General features: G+C 54.3%; 4 protein-coding genes across 4 annotated transcripts; all 4 read right to left on the reverse strand.

The window, feature by feature from the left end:
- Positions 1–5,681: 5,681 nt before the first annotated feature.
- LOC142360900 (histone H2A type 1-like) lies at positions 5,682–6,308 on the reverse strand. Its single transcript, XM_075417164.1, has one exon. The coding sequence runs from the start codon at positions 6,306–6,308 to the stop codon at positions 5,682–5,684; it is 627 nt and encodes a 208-aa protein (XP_075273279.1).
- Positions 6,309–11,511: 5,203 nt separating this feature from the next.
- Positions 11,512–12,138, reverse strand: LOC142360912 (histone H2A type 1-like). Its single transcript, XM_075417250.1, has one exon. The coding sequence runs from the start codon at positions 12,136–12,138 to the stop codon at positions 11,512–11,514; it is 627 nt and encodes a 208-aa protein (XP_075273365.1).
- A 5,203-nt stretch (positions 12,139–17,341) lies between these two features.
- On the reverse strand, positions 17,342–17,968 carry LOC142361001 (histone H2A type 1-like). The gene has a single exon (XM_075417297.1). It carries the CDS (start codon positions 17,966–17,968, stop codon positions 17,342–17,344), a length of 627 nt encoding a protein of 208 aa, XP_075273412.1.
- Positions 17,969–23,169: 5,201 nt separating this feature from the next.
- Positions 23,170–23,796, reverse strand: LOC142361022 (histone H2A type 1-like). Its single transcript, XM_075417397.1, has one exon. It carries the CDS (start codon positions 23,794–23,796, stop codon positions 23,170–23,172), a length of 627 nt encoding a protein of 208 aa, XP_075273512.1.
- Between the last annotated feature and the right edge of the window lie 3,032 nt (positions 23,797–26,828).

A 26,828-nucleotide genomic window follows, 5' to 3' on the forward strand; every position in this document is an offset into this window, starting at 1 on the left:
AACTAATGAAAACTGTGAGTTTTTGTTCACAGGACCGGATCATCAGACACCCCCGTAACCCGTACACCCCGGTGACAAGAAAAGATGACAAGTCAGCAAGCATCCTGTCCGAGCCTGAGAGTTCTGCACTGGCAGAACCCAAACAACGGCAGAATAGCCTCCGCAAAAGGGGGCTGCGATGCCTTTGTGTGATCTTGATTTTGGAACTTCCCACTGTAGGACAAACAGAAATGGTTACCATCGACCCACCAGTTCTCCTAAAAGAGGTACTAATACTTTGGATATGCTGACCCTTAATAGTCTCAAAAAATGAACACCACCAGCCTTTTAAGTGGACTTCAAGTCGATTCGAAAACCAAGAGATTATCGCAACCCAAATAACATCAGGGGAACCAAGCTTTACTTCCACTCTATGTCAGCTAGTCCCGAGGCCCCGATGCTGGGAATATATGGGATTTTATATGTGCCCTAGCTCAAATCCTGGGAAGGGGTACTGTAACTACCCTAATCAATACTACTGCAGTCACTGGGGTTGTGAGACCATAGCCCCTGGATGGATACCGGGCAACGGCACAGATAAATACCTAAAGGTCCAGTGGGGTCCATACGGGTGCATCCCACCGCGAGGGTGGGCAGGACGTGGAAACTGTAAATACCTCTTTTTAAATGTTACCCAACCCACGGATCAAGGCTGGATATCCGGAAGAATGTGGGGGATAAGATACTTGGAGCCTGGGACCGATAAAGGAGGATTAATTTTCATAAAAAAGGAAGAAATAAAAAATCCTCCTCAGGGAGTTGGCCCCAATCTAATCATTAGTGGACCGGAGATAACTACTAGCCCCATAGAAACCGCCAAAATTACTGTAACACCCTCCCTAAACAAGATGGGAGAAACCCCCCTGTGGAAAGTAAATGAACCCCCCCTGTGGAAAATAATGCAAGCTACCTATCACACCTTGAACCAAACTAACCCAGACCTAACTACACACTGTTGGCTGTGCTATGATGTAAGACCCCCTTTCTATGAGGCCATAGGGGTAAATACAACATACAGCTTAGACACCCGAACTGTACCACCTCAGTGTTCTTGGAAAGATAAGAAAAAAGGGGTAACCATGCAATATGTTTCTGGATCTGGGGTCTGTATAGGCAAAGTGTGGGGACAAAAGCGGAAGCTCTGTAGTTCTGTCTCGTCCACAGTGGGAAAAACCAATGCAAAATGGGTTATTCCCTCTGAAGGAGCTCAATGGATCTGTTCCAAAACGGGCCTTACTCCATGCATCTCTCTGGCTGTGTTTAACGCTTCTAATGAATATTGCATTCAAGTCATTATTATTCCAAGAATCCTATACCACGAAGAAAAAATAATCTATGACTATTGGGATGCGGAAAAACACCACGTTACAAAAAGGGAACCCATCACTGCTATCACAATAGCCACCTTATTAGGTATTGGAGTAGTAGGGGCCGGAACAGGAATAACATCTCTTATACAACAACAGCAAGGTTTCAGCTCCTTAAGAGCCGCAGTAGACGAAGACCTGGAACGAATAGAAAAATCAGTCACGGCATTAGAAAAGTCCCTAACTTCACTATCAGAAGTTGTGTTACAAAACAGGAGGGGAATGGATATTCTTTTCTTGCGACAGGGAGGCCTCTGCGCTGCATTAGGGGAAGAGTGCTGTTTTTATGCTGATCACACCGGAGTAGTCAGAGATACCATGGCCAAACTTAGAGAAGGTCTAGAAAAAAGAAAAAGAGACAAAGAAGCTCAACAAGGATGGTTTGAATCGTGGTTTAACCATTCGCCATGGTTAACCACCCTGACACCCACCTTGATAGGGCCGATCGCGATGATCGTAATGACACTAATTTTTGGACCCTGTATACTGAACAAGATCGTGTCATTCGTCAAGAATCGGCTAGAGAAAGTTAACATTATGTTCGTAGAACACCAACAACTGCTTTAAAAACGTACCTACCCAGTGTTATCCTCAATCGTCCCTAAAAGTTACCTCAATTTCTACCTGTTTACTGTGCCTTATGTTTTTTATTCAAGTTTATAGCATATACTTTTTAACACTACTGTACAATATAGAATAAGAATAAGAATAGCGATAGAATTTTTAAGATTGTCATGTTTTTGCTGATTTACAAATGCATTTGTTTAAGGTACCTTATCTTTGTAATCGTAAGATTTTAATATTTACATTTTTTAAATTGTACTTAAGGTTAATTAAGGTTAAGTCTGGCCAGATATTAAGGTTAAGTCTTAAGGTTAAGTATTAAAACTTTTATATTTTATATTAATCTATTTAGTTAAGCATAAGGAGGGGGGAAATGTGGATAGTTAGGGCCTGGCGGTCGGAAGATGTCGCGCTGTACGGAAAGGTAGGCCCCCCCCTGCTCTCCTGATAGCCAGTAGCGTCTAGCCCATGATGTAAGCAGACGGAAGTGACACTGTAAACCTAAGCTATATAATACTGTGCTACTCATCAATAAACACCATTTGCTGTCCACCACGTTGGTGTCTGCGAGCTGATGGCCCGAGCGGCCGGGGTGTAGGTCGCCATGCCGTTCCTGAACCAGGTTGCCACGCCAACAAAGGCAACACAACTGCATCTGAGCTAGGTAACGGGTGAAATCCCAGCTTTTATCTGACACCGATCGGACAACAAACGCTACAGCAGCGGGTGGTGGTGGTGCCTGGCCTGCCGTGCAGGCGATGCGCTGCCAGAGCCTGAGCCGAGCACATAGGCCTCATCACCCCACTCAGAACTTGGGGTAAGTCACGGCCCCAGTCAGAACTTGGAGCCTGCGGGCCGAGGCTCTGCCTGCCCAAACGGCTCAGGAGAGGGTCCCGTGGTGCCCAGTGAGGAGCCGCACGGGGCGTCATTAAGGTGTCAGCCTTTGAACGATAACAAGTCTGACGGGGCTGCTGCAAGTGGCACGGGTGATTCCCAGTGCTGTTGTTGTGCTGCGAGACAGGCCACAGTGGGGGTTGTTAAAAGTTAAGGCTTCTTGTTTTGCAAAGCAGTTACACGTCTGTTGGTGACAGTGTTAGGGACTGGCCATGCAGGGCCCCCAGGCAATGCTTGGTGAAGCTCCCGGGGCTGTGAGCAAAGCCAACACAACAACAGGCAGTTCCTCCTCGAAGACAAGGACAGATGACGAGCTCTGCTTCTCTGCCTTCCTTGGCCATGAGTAACCAGTAACATTTGGTCTGCAGCTCTGCCCTTCTGCCACAGCCTGAAGGTCTCTGGGCACGGCTGCTGCTGGCATGGGGATGCAGGCATGGCAGATGTGGTGGGGGAAGAAGTTCTCCAAGTTTTTGCTGTGACTCCCACCTGCCTTTGGAAAGACCAAAACTGCCCCATTTCTTCTCTTTATGCATGGAAGGCGTAACCAAGAGGGCTCTTCCTGGCCACTAACTCTGGCTCTTCCTGTGCCCTGTCCCAGCAGATATGGGACTTTGTCCTCTCCCACTTTCCCATGTTGGCCATGATCATTCTCACTATAGGATCCAGGATCCTCTTCTGTCTAAAACATTGAATGACCAGCCATGTGCCACTGCTGACCCTCTTCCCTCTCAGCACTCATTTCCTTCCTTCCTTTGCATCTGTTTTCTCTCCATTCATGTGCCTGGAAGGCTCTGAAAATGCCTGATGCCATTTACAGCCGGTCTGAAGGTGCCCCGTCTGAGTGCCTCTGCTCTGCCCAAGCTCGTCTGCACTCACCTCCCCTGTTTGCTGGCCAGTCCCACTGCTAAGGTTTCCCTGGCAGCGCCCCACGGAGTCGCCTACTTCCTGCAATCACCCCCATGCTGGAGAAAGAGCACGGTTCTTCTTGTGTTATGAAGGACAAGGACAAACTTGCAGAGAGGACTGGAAGTCACTCCGCCAACTGGGCCATTAGCAGAGAGGCTGTAGGCAGTGACAAGGCCTGGACTTTGAATGTTTCACAGTCAGCTTCTGTTCTCCCCTCCTCCACTCCAGTCTTGCCCCATAGCTAGAAAACATACCTTGCCATTAATCAAGTGCAGAATATGGTTGTAAAGAAAACGAGAAAGAAAACCCTTGTTGGAAAGAAGTGGCCAGAGAGATCCTCGCCCTTGAAAAATTTGAAAATTCCTTTTTTAAAGACAAGTTGTAGTGCAGTTGTTTAAGACACCTCAGACTTGAGGATCAAACTTCAGGATACATTATTCCGCAGGCCTTTCTCATGCCAGGTTATCTTGTGCCGCACACCTCAAGACCAGGGAAGGAGAGAGCAAAAGCACTGGTTATCCTTGGCTTGTTTTCAGATGTCCAGGTGTGGAGTGCCTTTTTTATCCTTTAATTGACCCTTTTTTTGAGTAAATTTTTTATATCTCCTAGTATTGCAGCAGGTGACTTTGTTGCATCTGCAGCACTGATTATTTTCAGTCAGGAATACCTGCTTCTTTTATAAATTCCGCATAGTAGCAGCATTTACATCAGCAACAAGAAGCTGGTGGTGCCACAGAGACAATTTCCCCGGTGTCTTAGGGATGTGTTGGTATGGTACTTGTTGTGCCTGAAACAAGCTTAAAGACAGTGAGGGACGGATGTGTCTCTCCCCTTGTCTCCACTGGAAACCACCTCTGGAATGTGTGGGTAGGACAAGATTGAAAGAAGAGTGTGTTTTAACCATTCCTTGAGCCAAAGCGTGTCATGTGCTGACTTTCTGTGAAATCCTGCAACGAGCTGGGTCACTTCTTTTTAACAGTTTTCGTTGGAATGCATTTTCCTATGGAAACCAGACAACACACTTCCCTGTGACACATGTGCTCTTCCTTTCTCTTCCCTCTCGTCCCATGGAGATCCAGGGGAAACTGACTTCTGCCGAGACCTGTAGGATACATACTTCACATCCAGCAGACCATCTTGCAGTGTGGAAATCAAGAGGAAAAGTGGGGGACATTGAATACCGGTCACGGCCAGAAAGCACTTTTGCTGCCTTCCCAGGGTCCCGAGTGGGTAGATGCCCCATGGGAAGATCCCAGAGGAGGGCCTGTCTCCAGCTGGGCAGAAAGGTGAGCAGACTGCTCAGGCTGGATCCAGAACCTGCGTGCTCTCAGACAGCCATGCAAAGCAAGGTGTGGAAAACACGGGCCGTCGGGCTCTGCATGGGCAGACAGCTGTGGGAGTTGGGGTTCGGGCTGCGATGAGCTCAAGAGCTTTCGTGCCCTCCCCACCCAGGAAGGGCAAACGCAGCTGGACTGTGGGGCACTGGCTGTCTCTCCCGTACTCCCCCTTGGGTCGGCGCAAGAGAAAGCTCCAGGACGCTCTGCTCTTCCAGAAACATTCCCCCTCACCCTCCCTTACAGTCTGGGGGACAGATCCCTGCTTCCCCCCTAAACTACTGTCAGACCACATGCAAACCTGAGCTGGAGGCAGGAGCTGCCCGTCAGGGCCAGTTGCCCTCCAGGCAGGTTCCTGCCCTCCTGCTCAGCCAGGGCTGCTCTACAGCCTCCCCCCTCATCCAGCTGTGTGCCCTTGTCCAGCCAGGAGACGCCAGGCCAACACGCAGCACAAAAGGCCCCGCGTCCCGCATGGCACTGCAAAAGCTTTTATTGCACCTGTAGAGCACAGTGCCTTGCCCGTGTAGCAGCGCGTGCCTTGCCCGGGTGGTGTGGGGCAAGAGCTTCTGCTCCCTTCTCACTTCACAGCAGGAAAGGCACGGGCAGGCGCAGCCCTGTGCTTGGGGCGTCTCTTCTTACTGGTGGTCGTCCTCTTTCTGGAGGGTGAGCCCACGCGCTGGCTGCGGGGGACAGTCCCGCCGCGGCGCCAGTGCACGCCGCCTCGTAGGAGCCGCTTGAGCGCGGAGCTCTCCCGCACGGCCGTCTGCAAGTGCGATGGAGAAATGCACTGCTGCTTGCTCCTCTTGGAAGCCCTGCCGGCCACGTCCATGGCCTGGCGCGTCACCCACTGCAGCACCGCAGCCAGGAAGACGGGGGCCTGGGCTCCAACGCGCTCCGCAAAGCGGCCGCTGCGCAGCTGCCGTTCCACGCGGCTGACGGGGAAGAGCAGCCCGGCCCGGGAGGAGCGGGAGCAGCGGCTCTTCCTGGGCTTTGCTTCGCTGCCTTCGGAGGGGCCCCCGGAGCCCGTCTCTTCGGTCTCCATCTCCTGCTCGGGCACCGTGCAGACCTCCTCTGCTCCCGACATGCCACTCGCAGCTCTCTCCGGTGTCTCTGCGCCGCGCCTGTCCATGCCCGCCTGTCCTGGCCCTCCTTGCTGGCCCTGTCCGGTGGCTCCTGTCGCTGGGCTGGGGTTGCCTGAGCTCATCCCCGCCGGCCCGGCCAAGCCCTGCCTACGGCCGACCCTGCTGTGGCCGAGCCCCTCGGAAGCAGGGCTCCGGCTCCGGCTCTCTCCTGCGTGGACTGGGGCTCTTTGGTCCTGGGCAGCGGGAGCACGCGCTCTACTTGGGTGGTGTGGACCAATAGGGAAGGACCTCCTCTGTGACCTCACCGCTCTGCTTGTGACATCATCTGCACTGGCCCTGCCCCGAGTGGATGAGCTCAGGGAGCAGCTTTGCTTCGCAGCTCCGCTCCCGTTTTCCGTGGCAGAGGCTTTCCCAGCGCTTGGCCCAGGGAGGATCCGCCACAAGGCCGTGCGCTCTCCTCTCCTCTGCCTTCCGCTCCCCGTCCCTGCCCTGCGACAGCTCTGCCTTCAGCCCTTGCCTCTCCCCTTCAGCCCAAACCCGCATGGCTGCTCCTGGGGAGAGGACTTCCTTCCCTTCACCCTTCCCCATGTTGTGGGATCCCAGAGCCACAGGTTGCCCAGACATGGGTCGAGTTGGGTCCTGTCTGTCAAGGCCTATCAGTATAGAAGGGTCATTAGTATGGGTCTCCTTCAGCCCAGCTGGTGGTGGCCTCTCCTCAAAGAGCACAGCTCCTGCAGCTTCATCAGTCCTATGTCACAGAGTTCCCCTCAGACCCCAAGTTAGCTCCACATCCATTTATGCTGCATTCAAGCTGAGACTGTTGGAGAGCACAGCTGGGCTTGTGACTCTTCTCCTCGTGGACGCTTGGTGTGAGGTTAGGAACGCCTGTTCATGTGGAGTTTACCAGTTCTCTGAGCGCAGGGAAACAGACTGGCTCTCTCACACCCTTCCACTCTGCGGTGGTAGGCTAGACTCCCTAAAGCTGAAGCACAGCCAGAGAAAAGGACAAGAGTGACTGTGACTTGCTCTTGCTATTTTGATTTGCTCTCTTTGTCTTGGTGGGAGAGACACAAAGCTGTTGTTAAGTCGAGCCAGGGAGCTGATCTGTCTCTGATTGCCCTCTGTGGGAAAGCATCTGCCCTAGCTACTCCACACAGCAAAACATCATCCTACCTCGTGGCCGGCCTGGCTGCGCACACCCAGAGCAGAGCATGAGGGAGCAGTATGTATCTCAATGATGGGGATCCAGCATCTTTCGAGGGGCTGGGTCTTCTACTGCTCATGTCCGAAGCTTGCTTCCACTTGTCTCCTTCAAGGCCTTCCAACCCAGTCACACTCAGCAAGAATGGAAGTGAACACCAAGATACTCGGTGCCCATGCAAGTACCTCTTTCCCATCTGACAATGGTGCTGCTTGAATCTTGTGTTCTCCCTTCCTGCACACACATAATCGCAGTCCTGCTTAAACCACCTCCTTTCTAACCTCATTGCAAACTACATCAGAATAACTTGCTGAGATGAGAATAACTTGCGGAGAGGACACACTTTCACTAGCTGCTCCAAGGACCCCTCAAGATTTTGCCCATTCCTTTTTAAAGACTGCTGCACAACCTAGCCCCGACTCATTGGGATAAGTGACAGGCATCACTATGAGGAAGCTTCTCTTTAATACACTTTGCTTTTCAAATTATCTGTGATCTTAAGCCCTCCTGAGCCGAAGTCTTTGACAGCATGTCACCCTTTGGCCAGAGAATGTGAGCGTGTTCTCCCCCCACTGTGATGTTCCCCTGGACTCCCTGTGGCTCACCCAAGCCAAGAGCACAAGATGTGGGTGCCTTTCTTTGCAGACCTTCCTTCAAATCACAGGGCGTGATTGCCATCGCAGGCCAGGACTGCAGGAGCTTCGTCTTTCACAGTTCCACAAAGGCCAGGTCCACAAGGGCAGCTAAGCATCCACATGGCAGGTAATTTTTGTTATGCTATGCAACCAAGTGCTTTTTCCCATCTTCACCTGCCTGCGGTCAATTGAGGTTTTCTCAGCGGCAATCTCTGTCTGGTTTGGTCCTTGGGGAAAGCTTCTGGGGTTTGGAGTTTGAGGAAGGATTTTATAGTGGGTGAATCACTTCATCCATAAGACGGCAAGGGAAGCACAGCTGAAGAGTGCAAAAGGAAATGGAAGATCAGGAGAAAGTGGAACTTCCAGGGAACAGCAGTTGATGGGGGAGTGGATGGAAGAACGCATGAGGAAATGGCTGACAAGGGAACTGCATCTGAGCTAGGTAACGGGTGAAATCCCAGCTTTTATCTGACACCGATCGGACAACAAACGCTACAGCAGCGGGTGGTGGTGGTGCCTGGCCTGCCGTGCAGGCGATGCGCTGCCAGAGCCTGAGCCGAGCACATAGGCCTCATCACCCCACTCAGAACTTGGGGTAAGTCACGGCCCCAGTCAGAACTTGGAGCCTGCGGGCCGAGGCTCTGCCTGCCCAAACGGCTCAGGAGAGGGTCCCGTGGTGCCCAGTGAGGAGCCGCACAGGGCGTCATTAAGGTGTCAGCCTTTGAACGATAACAAGTCTGACGGGGCTGCTGCAAGTGGCACGGGTGATTCCCAGTGCTGTTGTTGTGCTGCGAGACAGGCCACAGTGGGGGTTGTTAAAAGTTAAGGCTTCTTGTTTTGCAAAGCAGTTACACGTCTGTTGGTGACAGTGTTAGGGACTGGCCATGCAGGGCCCCCAGGCAATGCTTGGTGAAGCTCCCGGGGCTGTGAGCAAAGCCAACACAACAACAGGCAGTTCCTCCTCGAAGACAAGGACAGATGACGAGCTCTGCTTCTCTGCCTTCCTTGGCCATGAGTAACCAGTAACATTTGGTCTGCAGCTCTGCCCTTCTGCCACAGCCTGAAGGTCTCTGGGCACGGCTGCTGCTGGCATGGGGATGCAGGCATGGCAGATGTGGTGGGGGAAGAAGTTCTCCAAGTTTTTGCTGTGACTCCCACCTGCCTTTGGAAAGACCAAAACTGCCCCATTTCTTCTCTTTATGCATGGAAGGCGTAACCAAGAGGGCTCTTCCTGGCCACTAACTCTGGCTCTTCCTGTGCCCTGTCCCAGCAGATATGGGACTTTGTCCTCTCCCACTTTCCCATGTTGGCCATGATCATTCTCACTATAGGATCCAGGATCCTCTTCTGTCTAAAACATTGAATGACCAGCCATGTGCCACTGCTGACCCTCTTCCCTCTCAGCACTCATTTCCTTCCTTCCTTTGCATCTGTTTTCTCTCCATTCATGTGCCTGGAAGGCTCTGAAAATGCCTGATGCCATTTACAGCCGGTCTGAAGGTGCCCCGTCTGAGTGCCTCTGCTCTGCCCAAGCTCGTCTGCACTCACCTCCCCTGTTTGCTGGCCAGTCCCACTGCTAAGGTTTCCCTGGCAGCGCCCCACGGAGTCGCCTACTTCCTGCAATCACCCCCATGCTGGAGAAAGAGCACGGTTCTTCTTGTGTTATGAAGGACAAGGACAAACTTGCAGAGAGGACTGGAAGTCACTCCGCCAACTGGGCCATTAGCAGAGAGGCTGTAGGCAGTGACAAGGCCTGGACTTTGAATGTTTCACAGTCAGCTTCTGTTCTCCCCTCCTCCACTCCAGTCTTGCCCCATAGCTAGAAAACATACCTTGCCATTAATCAAGTGCAGAATATGGTTGTAAAGAAAACGAGAAAGAAAACCCTTGTTGGAAAGAAGTGGCCAGAGAGATCCTCGCCCTTGAAAAATTTGAAAATTCCTTTTTTAAAGACAAGTTGTAGTGCAGTTGTTTAAGACACCTCAGACTTGAGGATCAAACTTCAGGATACATTATTCCGCAGGCCTTTCTCATGCCAGGTTATCTTGTGCCGCACACCTCAAGACCAGGGAAGGAGAGAGCAAAAGCACTGGTTATCCTTGGCTTGTTTTCAGATGTCCAGGTGTGGAGTGCCTTTTTTATCCTTTAATTGACCCTTTTTTTGAGTAAATTTTTTATATCTCCTAGTATTGCAGCAGGTGACTTTGTTGCATCTGCAGCACTGATTATTTTCAGTCAGGAATACCTGCTTCTTTTATAAATTCCGCATAGTAGCAGCATTTACATCAGCAACAAGAAGCTGGTGGTGCCACAGAGACAATTTCCCCGGTGTCTTAGGGATGTGTTGGTATGGTACTTGTTGTGCCTGAAACAAGCTTAAAGACAGTGAGGGACGGATGTGTCTCTCCCCTTGTCTCCACTGGAAACCACCTCTGGAATGTGTGGGTAGGACAAGATTGAAAGAAGAGTGTGTTTTAACCATTCCTTGAGCCAAAGCGTGTCATGTGCTGACTTTCTGTGAAATCCTGCAACGAGCTGGGTCACTTCTTTTTAACAGTTTTCGTTGGAATGCATTTTCCTATGGAAACCAGACAACACACTTCCCTGTGACACATGTGCTCTTCCTTTCTCTTCCCTCTCGTCCCATGGAGATCCAGGGGAAACTGACTTCTGCCGAGACCTGTAGGATACATACTTCACATCCAGCAGACCATCTTGCAGTGTGGAAATCAAGAGGAAAAGTGGGGGACATTGAATACCGGTCACGGCCAGAAAGCACTTTTGCTGCCTTCCCAGGGTCCCGAGTGGGTAGATGCCCCATGGGAAGATCCCAGAGGAGGGCCTGTCTCCAGCTGGGCAGAAAGGTGAGCAGACTGCTCAGGCTGGATCCAGAACCTGCGTGCTCTCAGACAGCCATGCAAAGCAAGGTGTGGAAAACACGGGCCGTCGGGCTCTGCATGGGCAGACAGCTGTGGGAGTTGGGGTTCGGGCTGCGATGAGCTCAAGAGCTTTCGTGCCCTCCCCACCCAGGAAGGGCAAACGCAGCTGGACTGTGGGGCACTGGCTGTCTCTCCCGTACTCCCCCTTGGGTCGGCGCAAGAGAAAGCTCCAGGACGCTCTGCTCTTCCAGAAACATTCCCCCTCACCCTCCCTTACAGTCTGGGGGACAGATCCCTGCTTCCCCCCTAAACTACTGTCAGACCACATGCAAACCTGAGCTGGAGGCAGGAGCTGCCCGTCAGGGCCAGTTGCCCTCCAGGCAGGTTCCTGCCCTCCTGCTCAGCCAGGGCTGCTCTACAGCCTCCCCCCTCATCCAGCTGTGTGCCCTTGTCCAGCCAGGAGACGCCAGGCCAACACGCAGCACAAAAGGCCCCGCGTCCCGCATGGCACTGCAAAAGCTTTTATTGCACCTGTAGAGCACAGTGCCTTGCCCGTGTAGCAGCGCGTGCCTTGCCCGGGTGGTGTGGGGCAAGAGCTTCTGCTCCCTTCTCACTTCACAGCAGGAAAGGCACGGGCAGGCGCAGCCCTGTGCTTGGGGCGTCTCTTCTTACTGGTGGTCGTCCTCTTTCTGGAGGGTGAGCCCACGCGCTGGCTGCGGGGGACAGTCCCGCCGCGGCGCCAGTGCACGCCGCCTCGTAGGAGCCGCTTGAGCGCGGAGCTCTCCCGCACGGCCGTCTGCAAATGCGATGGAGAAATGCACTGCTGCTTGCTCCTCTTGGAAGCCCTGCCGGCCACGTCCATGGCCTGGCGCGTCACCCACTGCAGCACCGCAGCCAGGAAGACGGGGGCCTGGGCTCCAACGCGCTCCGCAAAGCGGCCGCTGCGCAGCTGCCGTTCCACGCGGCTGACGGGGAAGAGCAGCCCGGCCCGGGAGGAGCGGGAGCAGCGGCTCTTCCTGGGCTTTGCTTCGCTGCCTTCGGAGGGGCCCCCGGAGCCCGTCTCTTCGGTCTCCATCTCCTGCTCGGGCACCGTGCAGACCTCCTCTGCTCCCGACATGCCACTCGCAGCTCTCTCCGGTGTCTCTGCGCCGCGCCTGTCCATGCCCGCCTGTCCTGGCCCTCCTTGCTGGCCCTGTCCGGTGGCTCCTGTCGCTGGGCTGGGGTTGCCTGAGCTCATCCCCGCCGGCCCGGCCAAGCCCTGCCTACGGCCGACCCTGCTGTGGCCGAGCCCCTCGGAAGCAGGGCTCCGGCTCCGGCTCTCTCCTGCGTGGACTGGGGCTCTTTGGTCCTGGGCAGCGGGAGCACGCGCTCTACTTGGGTGGTGTGGACCAATAGGGAAGGACCTCCTCTGTGACCTCACCGCTCTGCTTGTGACATCATCTGCACTGGCCCTGCCCCGAGTGGATGAGCTCAGGGAGCAGCTTTGCTTCGCAGCTCCGCTCCCGTTTTCCGTGGCAGAGGCTTTCCCAGCGCTTGGCCCAGGGAGGATCCGCCACAAGGCCGTGCGCTCTCCTCTCCTCTGCCTTCCGCTCCCCGTCCCTGCCCTGCGACAGCTCTGCCTTCAGCCCTTGCCTCTCCCCTTCAGCCCAAACCCGCATGGCTGCTCCTGGGGAGAGGACTTCCTTCCCTTCACCCTTCCCCATGTTGTGGGATCCCAGAGCCACAGGTTGCCCAGACATGGGTCGAGTTGGGTCCTGTCTGTCAAGGCCTATCAGTATAGAAGGGTCATTAGTATGGGTCTCCTTCAGCCCAGCTGGTGGTGGCCTCTCCTCAAAGAGCACAGCTCCTGCAGCTTCATCAGTCCTATGTCACAGAGTTCCCCTCAGACCCCAAGTTAGCTCCACATCCATTTATGCTGCATTCAAGCTGAGACTGTTGGAGAGCACAGCTGGGCTTGTGACTCTTCTCCTCGTGGACGCTTGGTGTGAGGTTAGGAACGCCTGTTCATGTGGAGTTTACCAGTTCTCTGAGCGCAGGGAAACAGACTGGCTCTCTCACACCCTTCCACTCTGCGGTGGTAGGCTAGACTCCCTAAAGCTGAAGCACAGCCAGAGAAAAGGACAAGAGTGACTGTGACTTGCTCTTGCTATTTTGATTTGCTCTCTTTGTCTTGGTGGGAGAGACACAAAGCTGTTGTTAAGTCGAGCCAGGGAGCTGATCTGTCTCTGATTGCCCTCTGTGGGAAAGCATCTGCCCTAGCTACTCCACACAGCAAAACATCATCCTACCTCGTGGCCGGCCTGGCTGCGCACACCCAGAGCAGAGCATGAGGGAGCAGTATGTATCTCAATGATGGGGATCCAGCATCTTTCGAGGGGCTGGGTCTTCTACTGCTCATGTCCGAAGCTTGCTTCCACTTGTCTCCTTCAAGGCCTTCCAACCCAGTCACACTCAGCAAGAATGGAAGTGAACACCAAGATACTCGGTGCCCATGCAAGTACCTCTTTCCCATCTGACAATGGTGCTGCTTGAATCTTGTGTTCTCCCTTCCTGCACACACATAATCGCAGTCCTGCTTAAACCACCTCCTTTCTAACCTCATTGCAAACTACATCAGAATAACTTGCTGAGATGAGAATAACTTGCGGAGAGGACACACTTTCACTAGCTGCTCCAAGGACCCCTCAAGATTTTGCCCATTCCTTTTTAAAGACTGCTGCACAACCTAGCCCCGACTCATTGGGATAAGTGACAGGCATCACTATGAGGAAGCTTCTCTTTAATACACTTTGCTTTTCAAATTATCTGTGATCTTAAGCCCTCCTGAGCCGAAGTCTTTGACAGCATGTCACCCTTTGGCCAGAGAATGTGAGCGTGTTCTCCCCCCACTGTGATGTTCCCCTGGACTCCCTGTGGCTCACCCAAGCCAAGAGCACAAGATGTGGGTGCCTTTCTTTGCAGACCTTCCTTCAAATCACAGGGCGTGATTGCCATCGCAGGCCAGGACTGCAGGAGCTTCGTCTTTCACAGTTCCACAAAGGCCAGGTCCACAAGGGCAGCTAAGCATCCACATGGCAGGTAATTTTTGTTATGCTATGCAACCAAGTGCTTTTTCCCATCTTCACCTGCCTGCGGTCAATTGAGGTTTTCTCAGCGGCAATCTCTGTCTGGTTTGGTCCTTGGGGAAAGCTTCTGGGGTTTGGAGTTTGAGGAAGGATTTTATAGTGGGTGAATCACTTCATCCATAAGACGGCAAGGGAAGCACAGCTGAAGAGTGCAAAAGGAAATGGAAGATCAGGAGAAAGTGGAACTTCCAGGGAACAGCAGTTGATGGGGGAGTGGATGGAAGAACGCATGAGGAAATGGCTGACAAGGGAACTGCATCTGAGCTAGGTAACGGGTGAAATCCCAGCTTTTATCTGACACCGATCGGACAACAAACGCTACAGCAGCGGGTGGTGGTGGTGCCTGGCCTGCCGTGCAGGCGATGCGCTGCCAGAGCCTGAGCCGAGCACATAGGCCTCATCACCCCACTCAGAACTTGGGGTAAGTCACGGCCCCAGTCAGAACTTGGAGCCTGCGGGCCGAGGCTCTGCCTGCCCAAACGGCTCAGGAGAGGGTCCCGTGGTGCCCAGTGAGGAGCCGCACGGGGCGTCATTAAGGTGTCAGCCTTTGAACGATAACAAGTCTGACGGGGCTGCTGCAAGTGGCACGGGTGATTCCCAGTGCTGTTGTTGTGCTGCGAGACAGGCCACAGTGGGGGTTGTTAAAAGTTAAGGCTTCTTGTTTTGCAAAGCAGTTACACGTCTGTTGGTGACAGTGTTAGGGACTGGCCATGCAGGGCCCCCAGGCAATGCTTGGTGAAGCTCCCGGGGCTGTGAGCAAAGCCAACACAACAACAGGCAGTTCCTCCTCGAAGACAAGGACAGATGACGAGCTCTGCTTCTCTGCCTTCCTTGGCCATGAGTAACCAGTAACATTTGGTCTGCAGCTCTGCCCTTCTGCCACAGCCTGAAGGTCTCTGGGCACGGCTGCTGCTGGCATGGGGATGCAGGCATGGCAGATGTGGTGGGGGAAGAAGTTCTCCAAGTTTTTGCTGTGACTCCCACCTGCCTTTGGAAAGACCAAAACTGCCCCATTTCTTCTCTTTATGCATGGAAGGCGTAACCAAGAGGGCTCTTCCTGGCCACTAACTCTGGCTCTTCCTGTGCCCTGTCCCAGCAGATATGGGACTTTGTCCTCTCCCACTTTCCCATGTTGGCCATGATCATTCTCACTATAGGATCCAGGATCCTCTTCTGTCTAAAACATTGAATGACCAGCCATGTGCCACTGCTGACCCTCTTCCCTCTCAGCACTCATTTCCTTCCTTCCTTTGCATCTGTTTTCTCTCCATTCATGTGCCTGGAAGGCTCTGAAAATGCCTGATGCCATTTACAGCCGGTCTGAAGGTGCCCCGTCTGAGTGCCTCTGCTCTGCCCAAGCTCGTCTGCACTCACCTCCCCTGTTTGCTGGCCAGTCCCACTGCTAAGGTTTCCCTGGCAGCGCCCCACGGAGTCGCCTACTTCCTGCAATCACCCCCATGCTGGAGAAAGAGCACGGTTCTTCTTGTGTTATGAAGGACAAGGACAAACTTGCAGAGAGGACTGGAAGTCACTCCGCCAACTGGGCCATTAGCAGAGAGGCTGTAGGCAGTGACAAGGCCTGGACTTTGAATGTTTCACAGTCAGCTTCTGTTCTCCCCTCCTCCACTCCAGTCTTGCCCCATAGCTAGAAAACATACCTTGCCATTAATCAAGTGCAGAATATGGTTGTAAAGAAAACGAGAAAGAAAACCCTTGTTGGAAAGAAGTGGCCAGAGAGATCCTCGCCCTTGAAAAATTTGAAAATTCCTTTTTTAAAGACAAGTTGTAGTGCAGTTGTTTAAGACACCTCAGACTTGAGGATCAAACTTCAGGATACATTATTCCGCAGGCCTTTCTCATGCCAGGTTATCTTGTGCCGCACACCTCAAGACCAGGGAAGGAGAGAGCAAAAGCACTGGTTATCCTTGGCTTGTTTTCAGATGTCCAGGTGTGGAGTGCCTTTTTTATCCTTTAATTGACCCTTTTTTTGAGTAAATTTTTTATATCTCCTAGTATTGCAGCAGGTGACTTTGTTGCATCTGCAGCACTGATTATTTTCAGTCAGGAATACCTGCTTCTTTTATAAATTCCGCATAGTAGCAGCATTTACATCAGCAACAAGAAGCTGGTGGTGCCACAGAGACAATTTCCCCGGTGTCTTAGGGATGTGTTGGTATGGTACTTGTTGTGCCTGAAACAAGCTTAAAGACAGTGAGGGACGGATGTGTCTCTCCCCTTGTCTCCACTGGAAACCACCTCTGGAATGTGTGGGTAGGACAAGATTGAAAGAAGAGTGTGTTTTAACCATTCCTTGAGCCAAAGCGTGTCATGTGCTGACTTTCTGTGAAATCCTGCAACGAGCTGGGTCACTTCTTTTTAACAGTTTTCGTTGGAATGCATTTTCCTATGGAAACCAGACAACACACTTCCCTGTGACACATGTGCTCTTCCTTTCTCTTCCCTCTCGTCCCATGGAGATCCAGGGGAAACTGACTTCTGCCGAGACCTGTAGGATACATACTTCACATCCAGCAGACCATCTTGCAGTGTGGAAATCAAGAGGAAAAGTGGGGGACATTGAATACCGGTCACGGCCAGAAAGCACTTTTGCTGCCTTCCCAGGGTCCCGAGTGGGTAGATGCCCCATGGGAAGATCCCAGAGGAGGGCCTGTCTCCAGCTGGGCAGAAAGGTGAGCAGACTGCTCAGGCTGGATCCAGAACCTGCGTGCTCTCAGACAGCCATGCAAAGCAAGGTGTGGAAAACACGGGCCGTCGGGCTCTGCATGGGCAGACAGCTGTGGGAGTTGGGGTTCGGGCTGCGATGAGCTCAAGAGCTTTCGTGCCCTCCCCACCCAGGAAGGGCAAACGCAGCTGGACTGTGGGGCACTGGCTGTCTCTCCCGTACTCCCCCTTGGGTCGGCGCAAGAGAAAGCTCCAGGACGCTCTGCTCTTCCAGAAACATTCCCCCTCACCCTCCCTTACAGTCTGGGGGACAGATCCCTGCTTCCCCCCTAAACTACTGTCAGACCACATGCAAACCTGAGCTGGAGGCAGGAGCTGCCCGTCAGGGCCAGTTGCCCTCCAGGCAGGTTCCTGCCCTCCTGCTCAGCCAGGGCTGCTCTACAGCCTCCCCCCTCATCCAGCTGTGTGCCCTTGTCCAGCCAGGAGACGCCAGGCCAACACGCAGCACAAAAGGCCCCGCGTCCCGCATGGCACTGCAAAAGCTTTTATTGCACCTGTAGAGCACAGTGCCTTGCCCGTGTAGCAGCGCGTGCCTTGCCCGGGTGGTGTGGGGCAAGAGCTTCTGCTCCCTTCTCACTTCACAGCAGGAAAGGCACGGGCAGGCGCAGCCCTGTGCTTGGGGCGTCTCTTCTTACTGGTGGTCGTCCTCTTTCTGGAGGGTGAGCCCACGCGCTGGCTGCGGGGGACAGTCCCGCCGCGGCGCCAGTGCACGCCGCCTCGTAGGAGCCGCTTGAGCGCGGAGCTCTCCCGCACGGCCGTCTGCAAGTGCGATGGAGAAATGCACTGCTGCTTGCTCCTCTTGGAAGCCCTGCCGGCCACGTCCATGGCCTGGCGCGTCACCCACTGCAGCACCGCAGCCAGGAAGACGGGGGCCTGGGCTCCAACGCGCTCCGCAAAGCGGCCGCTGCGCAGCTGCCGTTCCACGCGGCTGACGGGGAAGAGCAGCCCGGCCCGGGAGGAGCGGGAGCAGCGGCTCTTCCTGGGCTTTGCTTCGCTGCCTTCGGAGGGGCCCCCGGAGCCCGTCTCTTCGGTCTCCATCTCCTGCTCGGGCACCGTGCAGACCTCCTCTGCTCCCGACATGCCACTCGCAGCTCTCTCCGGTGTCTCTGCGCCGCGCCTGTCCATGCCCGCCTGTCCTGGCCCTCCTTGCTGGCCCTGTCCGGTGGCTCCTGTCGCTGGGCTGGGGTTGCCTGAGCTCATCCCCGCCGGCCCGGCCAAGCCCTGCCTACGGCCGACCCTGCTGTGGCCGAGCCCCTCGGAAGCAGGGCTCCGGCTCCGGCTCTCTCCTGCGTGGACTGGGGCTCTTTGGTCCTGGGCAGCGGGAGCACGCGCTCTACTTGGGTGGTGTGGACCAATAGGGAAGGACCTCCTCTGTGACCTCACCGCTCTGCTTGTGACATCATCTGCACTGGCCCTGCCCCGAGTGGATGAGCTCAGGGAGCAGCTTTGCTTCGCAGCTCCGCTCCCGTTTTCCGTGGCAGAGGCTTTCCCAGCGCTTGGCCCAGGGAGGATCCGCCACAAGGCCGTGCGCTCTCCTCTCCTCTGCCTTCCGCTCCCCGTCCCTGCCCTGCGACAGCTCTGCCTTCAGCCCTTGCCTCTCCCCTTCAGCCCAAACCCGCATGGCTGCTCCTGGGGAGAGGACTTCCTTCCCTTCACCCTTCCCCATGTTGTGGGATCCCAGAGCCACAGGTTGCCCAGACATGGGTCGAGTTGGGTCCTGTCTGTCAAGGCCTATCAGTATAGAAGGGTCATTAGTATGGGTCTCCTTCAGCCCAGCTGGTGGTGGCCTCTCCTCAAAGAGCACAGCTCCTGCAGCTTCATCAGTCCTATGTCACAGAGTTCCCCTCAGACCCCAAGTTAGCTCCACATCCATTTATGCTGCATTCAAGCTGAGACTGTTGGAGAGTACAGCTGGGCTTGTGACTCTTCTCCTCGTGGACGCTTGGTGTGAGGTTAGGAACGCCTGTTCATGTGGAGTTTACCAGTTCTCTGAGCGCAGGGAAACAGACTGGCTCTCTCACACCCTTCCACTCTGCGGTGGTAGGCTAGACTCCCTAAAGCTGAAGCACAGCCAGAGAAAAGGACAAGAGTGACTGTGACTTGCTCTTGCTATTTTGATTTGCTCTCTTTGTCTTGGTGGGAGAGACACAAAGCTGTTGTTAAGTCGAGCCAGGGAGCTGATCTGTCTCTGATTGCCCTCTGTGGGAAAGCATCTGCCCTAGCTACTCCACACAGCAAAACATCATCCTACCTCGTGGCCGGCCTGGCTGCGCACACCCAGAGCAGAGCATGAGGGAGCAGTATGTATCTCAATGATGGGGATCCAGCATCTTTCGAGGGGCTGGGTCTTCTACTGCTCATGTCCGAAGCTTGCTTCCACTTGTCTCCTTCAAGGCCTTCCAACCCAGTCACACTCAGCAAGAATGGAAGTGAACACCAAGATACTCGGTGCCCATGCAAGTACCTCTTTCCCATCTGACAATGGTGCTGCTTGAATCTTGTGTTCTCCCTTCCTGCACACACATAATCGCAGTCCTGCTTAAACCACCTCCTTTCTAACCACATTGCAAACTACATCAGAATAACTTGCTGAGATGAGAATAACTTGCGGAGAGGACACACTTTCACTAGCTGCTCCAAGGACCCCTCAAGATTTTGCCCATTCCTTTTTAAAGACTGCTGCACAACCTAGCCCCGACTCATTGGGATAAGTGACAGGCATCACTATGAGGAAGCTTCTCTTTAATACACTTTGCTTTTCAAATTATCTGTGATCTTAAGCCCTCCTGAGCCGAAGTCTTTGACAGCATGTCACCCTTTGGCCAGAGAATGTGAGCGTGTTCTCCCCCCACTGTGATGTTCCCCTGGACTCCCTGTGGCTCACCCAAGCCAAGAGCACAAGATGTGGGTGCCTTTCTTTGCAGACCTTCCTTCAAATCACAGGGCGTGATTGCCATCGCAGGCCAGGACTGCAGGAGCTTCGTCTTTCACAGTTCCACAAAGGCCAGGTCCACAAGGGCAGCTAAGCATCCACATGGCAGGTAATTTTTGTTATGCTATGCAACCAAGTGCTTTTTCCCATCTTCACCTGCCTGCGGTCAATTGAGGTTTTCTCAGCGGCAATCTCTGTCTGGTTTGGTCCTTGGGGAAAGCTTCTGGGGTTTGGAGTTTGAGGAAGGATTTTATAGTGGGTGAATCACTTCATCCATAAGACGGCAAGGGAAGCACAGCTGAAGAGTGCAAAAGGAAATGGAAGATCAGGAGAAAGTGGAACTTCCAGGGAACAGCAGTTGATGGGGGAGTGGATGGAAGAACGCATGAGGAAATGGCTGACAAGGGAACTGCATCTGAGCTAGGTAACGGGTGAAATCCCAGCTTTTATCTGACACCGATCGGACAACAAACGCTACAGCAGCGGGTGGTGGTGCCTGGCCTGCCGTGCAGGCGATGCGCTGCCAGAGCCTGAGCCGAGCACATAGGCCTCATCACCCCACTCAGAACTTGGGGTAAGTCACGGCCCCAGTCAGAACTTGGAGCCTGCGGGCCGAGGCTCTGCCTGCCCAAACGGCTCAGGAGAGGGTCCCGTGGTGCCCAGTGAGGAGCCGCACGGGGCGTCATTAAGGTGTCAGCCTTTGAACGATAACAAGTCTGACGGGGCTGCTGCAAGTGGCACGGGTGATTCCCAGTGCTGCTGTTGTGCTGCGAGACAGGCCACAGTGGGGGTTGTTAAAAGTTAAGGCTTCTTGTTTTGCAAAGCAGTTACACGTCTGTTGGTGACAGTGTTAGGGACTGGCCATGCAGGGCCCCCAGGCAATGCTTGGTGAAGCCCCCGGGGCTGTGAGCAAAGCCAACACAACAACAGGCAGTTCCTCCTCGAAGACAAGGACAGATGACAAGCTCTGCTTCTCTGCCTTCCTTGGCCATGAGTAACCAGTAACATTTGGTCTGCAGCTCTGCCCTTCTGCCACAGCCTGAAGGTCTCTGGGCACGGCTGCTGCTGGCATGGGGATGCAGGCATGGCAGATGTGGTGGGGGAAGAAGGCTCCAAGTTTTTGCTGTGACTCCCACCTGCCTTTGGAAAGATCAAAACTGCCCCATTTCTTCTCTTTATGCATGAAAGGCGTAACCAAGAGGGCTCTTCCTGGCCACTAACTCTGGCTCTTCCTGTGCCCTGTCCCAGCAGATATGGGACTTTGTCCTCTCCCACTTTCCCATGTTGGCCATGATCATTCTCACTATAGGATCCAGGATCCTCTTCTGTCTAAAACATTGAATGACCAGCCATGTGCCACTGCTGACCCTCTTCCCTCTCAGCACTCATTTCCTTCCTTCCTTTGCGTCTGTTTTCTCTCCATTCATGTGCCTGGAAGGCTCTGAAAATGCCTGATGCCATTTACAGCCGGTCTGAAGGTGCCCCGTCTGAGTGCCTCTGCTCTGCCCAAGCTTGTCCGCACTCACCTCCCCTGTTTGCTGGCCAGTCCCACTGCTAAGGTTTCTCTGGCAGCGCCCCACGGAGTCGCCTACTTCCTGCAATCACCCCCATGCTGGAGAAAGAGCACGGTTCTTCTCGTGTTATGAAGGACAAGGACAAACTTGCAGAGAGGACTGGAAGTCACTCCGCCAACTGGGCCATTAGCAGAGAGGCTGTAGGCAGTGACAAGGCCTGGACTTTGAATGTTTCACAGTCAGCTTCTGTTCTCCCCTCCTCCACTCCAGTCTTGCCCCATAGCTAGAAAACATACCTTGCCATTAATCAAGTGCAGAATATGGTTGTAAAGAAAACGAGAAAGAAAACCCTTGTTGGAAAGAAGTGGCCAGAGAGATCCTCGCCCTTGAAAAATTTGAAAATTCCTTTTTTAAAGACAAGTTGTAGTGCAGTTGTTTAAGACACCTCAGACTTGAGGATCAAACTTCAGGATACATTATTCCGCAGGCCTTTCTCATGCCAGGTTATCTTGTGCCGCACACCTCAAGACCAGGGAAGGAGAGAGCAAAAGCACTGGTTATCCTTGGCTTGTTTTCAGATGTCCAGGTGTGGAGTGCCTTTTTTATCCTTTAATTGACCCTTTTTTTGAGTAAATTTTTTATATCTCCTAGTATTGCAGCAGGTGACTTTGTTGCATCTGCAGCACTGATTATTTTCAGTCAGGAATACCTGCTTCTTTTATAAATTCCGCATAGTAGCAGCATTTACATCAGCAACAAGAAGCTGGTGGTGCCACAGAGACAATTTCCCCGGTGTCTTAGGGATGTGTTGGTATGGTACTTGTTGTGCCTGAAACAAGCTTAAAGACAGTGAGGGACGGATGTGTCTCTCCCCTTGTCTCCACTGGAAACCACCTCTGGAATGTGTGGGTAGGACAAGATTGAAAGAAGAGTGTGTTTTAACCATTCCTTGAGCCAAAGCGTGTCATGTGCTGACTTTCTGTGAAATCCTGCAACGAGCTGGGTCACTTCTTTTTAACAGTTTTCGTTGGAATGCATTTTCCTATGGAAACCAGACAACACACTTCCCTGTGACACATGTGCTCTTCCTTTCTCTTCCCTCTCGTCCCATGGAGATCCAGCGGAAGCTGACTTCTGCCGAGACCTGTAGGATACATACTTCACATCCAGCAGACCATCTTGCAGTGTGGAAATCAAGAGGAAAAGTGGGGGACATTGAATACCGGTCACGGCCAGAAAGCACTTTTGCTGCCTTCCCAGGGTCCCGAGTGGGTAGATGCCCCATGGGAAGATCCCAGAGGAGGGCCTGTCTCCAGCTGGGCAGAAAGGTGAGCAGACTGCTCAGGCTGGATCCAGAACCTGCGTGCTCTCAGACAGCCATGCAAAGCAAGGTGTGGAAAACACGGGCCGTCGGGCTCTGCATGGGCAGACAGCTGTGGGAGTTGGGGTTCGGGCTGCGATGAGCTCAAGAGCTTTCGTGCCCTCCCCACCCAGGAAGGGCAAACGCAGCTGGACTGTGGGGCACTGGCTGTCTCTCCCGTACTCCCCCTTGGGTCGGCGCAAGAGAAAGCTCCAGGACGCTCTGCTCTTCCAGAAACATTCCCCCTCACCCTCCCTTACAGTCTGGGGGACAGTGATCCCTGCTTCCCCCCTAAACTACTGTCAGACCACATGCAAACCTGAGCTGGAGGCAGGAGCTGCCCGTCAGGGCCAGTTGCCTTCCAGGCAGGTTCCTGCCCTCCTGCTCAGCCAGGGCTGCTCTACAGCCTCCCCCCTCATCCAGCTGTGTGCCCTTGTCCAGCCAGGAGACGCCAGGCCAACACGCAGCACAAAAGGCCCCGCGTCCCGCATGGCACTGCAAAAGCTTTTATTGCACCTGTAGAGCACAGTGCCTTGCCCGTGTAGCAGCGCGTGCCTTGCCCGGGTGGTGTGGGGCAAGAGCTTCTGCTCCCTTCTCACTTCACAGCAGGAAAGGCACGGGCAGGCGCAGCCCTGTGCTTGGGGCGTCTCTTCTTACTGGTGGTCGTCCTCTTTCTGGAGGGTGAGCCCACGCGCTGGCTGCGGGGGACAGTCCCGCCGCGGCGCCTGTGCACGCCGCCTCGTAGGAGCCGCTTGAGCGCGGAGCTCTCCCGCACGGCCGTCTGCAAGTGCGATGGAGAAATGCACTGCTGCTTGCTCCTCTTGGAAGCCCTGCCGGCCACGTCCATGGCCTGGCGCGTCACCCACTGCAGCACCGCAGCCAGGAAGACGGGGGCCTGGGCTCCAACGCGCTCCGCAAAGCGGCCGCTGCGCAGCTGCCGTTCCACGCGGCTGACGGGGAAGAGCAGCCCGGCCCGGGAGGAGCGGGAGCAGCGGCTCTTCCTGGGCTTTGCTTCGCTGCCTTCGGAGGGGCCCCCGGAGCCCGTCTCTTCGGTCTCCATCTCCTGCTCGGGCACCGTGCAGACCTCCTCTGCTCCTGACATGCCACTCGCAGCTCGCTCCGGTGTCTCTGCGCCGCGCCTGTCCGTGCCCGCCTGTCCTGGCCCTCCTTGCTGGCCCTGGCCGGTGGCTCCTGTCGCTGGGCTGGGGTTGCCTGAGCTCATCCCCGCCGGCCCGGCCAAGCCCTGCCTACGGCCGACCCTGCTGTGGCCGAGCCCCTCGGAAGCAGGGCTCCGGCTCCGGCTCTCTCCTGCGCGGACTGGGGCTCTTTGGTCCTGGGCAGCGGGAGCACACGCTCTACATGGGTGGTGTGGACCAATAGGGAAGGACCTCCTCTGTGACCTCACCGCTCTGCTTGTGACATCATCTGCACTGGCCCTGCCCCGAGTGGATGAGCTCAGGGAGCAGCTTTGCTTCGCAGCTCCGCTCCCGTTTTCCGTGGCAGAGGCTTTCCCAGCGCTTGGCCCAGGGAGGATCCGCCACAAGGCCGTGCGCTCTCCTCTCCTCTGCCTTCCGCTCCCCGTCCCTGCCCTGCGACAGCTCTGCCTTCAGCCCTTGCCTCTCCCCTTCAGCCCAAACCCGCATGGCTGCTCCTGGGGAGAGGACTTCCTTCCCTTCACCCTTCCCCATGTTGTGGGATCCCAGAGCCACAGGTTGCCCAGACATGGGTCGAGTTGGGTCCTGTCTGTCAAGGCCTATCAGTATAGAAGGGTCATTAGTATGGGTCTCCTTCAGCCCAGCTGGTGATGGCCTCTCCTCAAAGAACACAGCTCCTGCAGCTTCATCAGTCCTATGTCACAGAGTTCCCCTCAGACCCCAAGTTAGCTCCACATCCATTTATGCTGCATTCAAGCTGAGACTGTTGGAGAGCACAGCTGGGCTTGTGACTCTTCTCCTCGTGGACGCTTGGTGTGAAGTTAGGAACGCCTGTTCATGTGGAGTTTACCAGTTCTCTGAGCGCAGGGAAACAGACTGGCTCTCTCACACCCTTCCACTCTGCGGTGGTAGGCTAGACTCCCTAAAGCTGAAGCACAGCCAGAGAAAAGGACAAGAGTGACTGTGACTTGCTCTTGCTATTTTGATTTGCTCTCTTTGTCTTGGTGGGAGAGACACAAAGCTGTTGTTAAGTCGAGCCAGGGAGCTGCTCTGTCTCTGATTGCCCTCTGTGGGAAAGCATCTGCCCTAGCTACTCCACACAGCAAAACATCATCCTACCTCGTGGCCGGCCTGGCTGCGCACACCCAGAGCAGAGCATGAGGGAGCAGTATGTATCTCAATGATGGGGATCCAGCATCTTTCGAGGGGCTGGGTCTTCTACTGCTCATGTCCGAAGCTTGCTTCCACTTGTCTCCTCCAAGGCCTTCCAACCCAGTCACACTCAGCAAGAATGGAAGTGAACACCAAGATACTCGGTGCCCATGCAAGTACCTCTTTCCCATCTGACAATGGTGCTGCTTGAATCTTGTGTTCTCCCTTCCTGCACACACATAATCGCAGTCCTGCTGAAACCACCTCCTTTCTAACCACATTGCAAACCACATCAGAATAACTTGCTGAGACGAGAATAACTTGCGGAGAGCACACACTTTCACTAGCTGCTCCAAGGACCCCTCAAGATTTTGCCCATTCCTTTTTAAAGACTGCTGCACAACCTAGCCCCGACTCATTGGGATAAGTGACAGGCATCACTATGAGGAAGCTTCTCTTTAATACACTTTGCTTTTCAAATTATCTGTGATCTTAAGCCCTCCTGAGCCGAAGTCTTTGACAGCATGTCACCCTTTGGCCAGAGAATGTGAGCGTGTTCTCCCCCCACTGTGATGTTCCCCTGGACTCCCTGTGGCTCACCCAAGCCAAGAGCACAAGATGTGGGTGCCTTTCTTTGCAGACCTTCCTTCAAATCACAGGGCGTGATTGCCATCGCAGGCCAGGACTGCAGGAGCTTCGTCTTTCACAGTTCCACAAAGGCCAGGTCCACAAGGGCAGCTAAGCATCCACATGGCAGGTAACTTTTGTTATGCTATGCAACCAAGTGCTTTTTCCCATCTTCACCTGCCTGCGGTCAAATGAGGTTTTCTCAGCGGCAATCTCTGTCTGGTTTGGTCCTTGGGGAAAGCTTCTGGGGTTTGGAGTTAGAGGAAGGATTTTATAGTGGGTGAATCACTTCATCCATAAGACGGCAAGGGAAGCACAGCTGAAGAGCGCAAAAGGAAATGGAAGATCAGGAGAAAGTGGAACTTCCAGGGAACAGCAGTTGATGGAGGAGTGGATGGAAGAACGCATGAGGAAATGGCTGGCAAGGGAACTGCATCTGAGCTAGGTAACGGGTGAAATCCCAGCTTTTATCTGACACCGATCGGACAACAAACGCTACAGCAGCGGGTGGTGGTGCCTGGCCTGCCGTGCAGGCGATGCGCTGCCAGAGCCTGAGCCGAGCACATAGGCCTCATCACCCCACTCAGAACTTGGGGTAAGTCACGGCCCCAGTCAGAACTTGGAGCCTGCGGGCCGAGGCTCTGCCTGCCCAAACGGCTCAGGAGAGGGTCCCATGGTGCCCAGTGAGGCGCCACACGGGGCGTCATTAAGGTGTCAGCCTTTGAACGATAACAAGTCTGACGGGGCTGCTGCAAGTGGCACGGGTGATTCCCAGTGCTGCTGTTGTGCTGCGAGACAGGCCACAGTGGGGGTTGTTAAAAGTTAAGGCTTCTTGTTTTGCAAAGCAGTTACACGTCTGTTGGTGACAGTGTTAGGGACTGGCCATGCAGGGCCCCCAGGCAATGCTTGGTGAAGCTCCCGGGGCTGTGAGCAAAGCCAACACAACAACAGGCAGTTCCTCCTCGAAGACAAGGACAGATGACGAGCTCTGCTTCTCTGCCTTCCTTGGCCATGAGTAACCAGTAACATTTGGTCTGCAGCTCTGCCCTTCTGCCACAGCCTGAAGGTCTCTGGGCACGGCTGCTGCTGGCATGGGGATGCAGGCATGGCAGATGTGGTGGGGGAAGAAGGCTCCAAGTTTTTGCTGTGACTCCCACCTGCCTTTGGAAAGATCAAAACTGCCCCATTTCTTCTCTTTATGCATGAAAGGCGTAACCAAGAGGGCTCTTCCTGGCCACTAACTCTGGCTCTTCCTGTGCCCTGTCCCAGCAGATATGGGACTTTGTCCTCTCCCACTTTCCCATGTTGGCCATGATCATTC

Source organism: Opisthocomus hoazin, chromosome 1 (genome assembly GCF_030867145.1).
Source record: "Opisthocomus hoazin isolate bOpiHoa1 chromosome 1, bOpiHoa1.hap1, whole genome shotgun sequence".
Lineage (NCBI taxonomy): Eukaryota > Metazoa > Chordata > Aves > Opisthocomiformes > Opisthocomidae > Opisthocomus > Opisthocomus hoazin.

Bases quoted from the DNA above. Each gene is read 5' to 3' on its own strand.
- LOC142360900 (XM_075417164.1), bottom strand. From the start codon at position 6,308: ATGAGCTCAGGCAACCCCAGCCCAGCGACAGGAGCCACCGGACAGGGC.
- LOC142360912 (XM_075417250.1), bottom strand. From the start codon at position 12,138: ATGAGCTCAGGCAACCCCAGCCCAGCGACAGGAGCCACCGGACAGGGC.
- LOC142361001 (XM_075417297.1), bottom strand. From the start codon at position 17,968: ATGAGCTCAGGCAACCCCAGCCCAGCGACAGGAGCCACCGGACAGGGC.
- LOC142361022 (XM_075417397.1), bottom strand. From the start codon at position 23,796: ATGAGCTCAGGCAACCCCAGCCCAGCGACAGGAGCCACCGGCCAGGGC.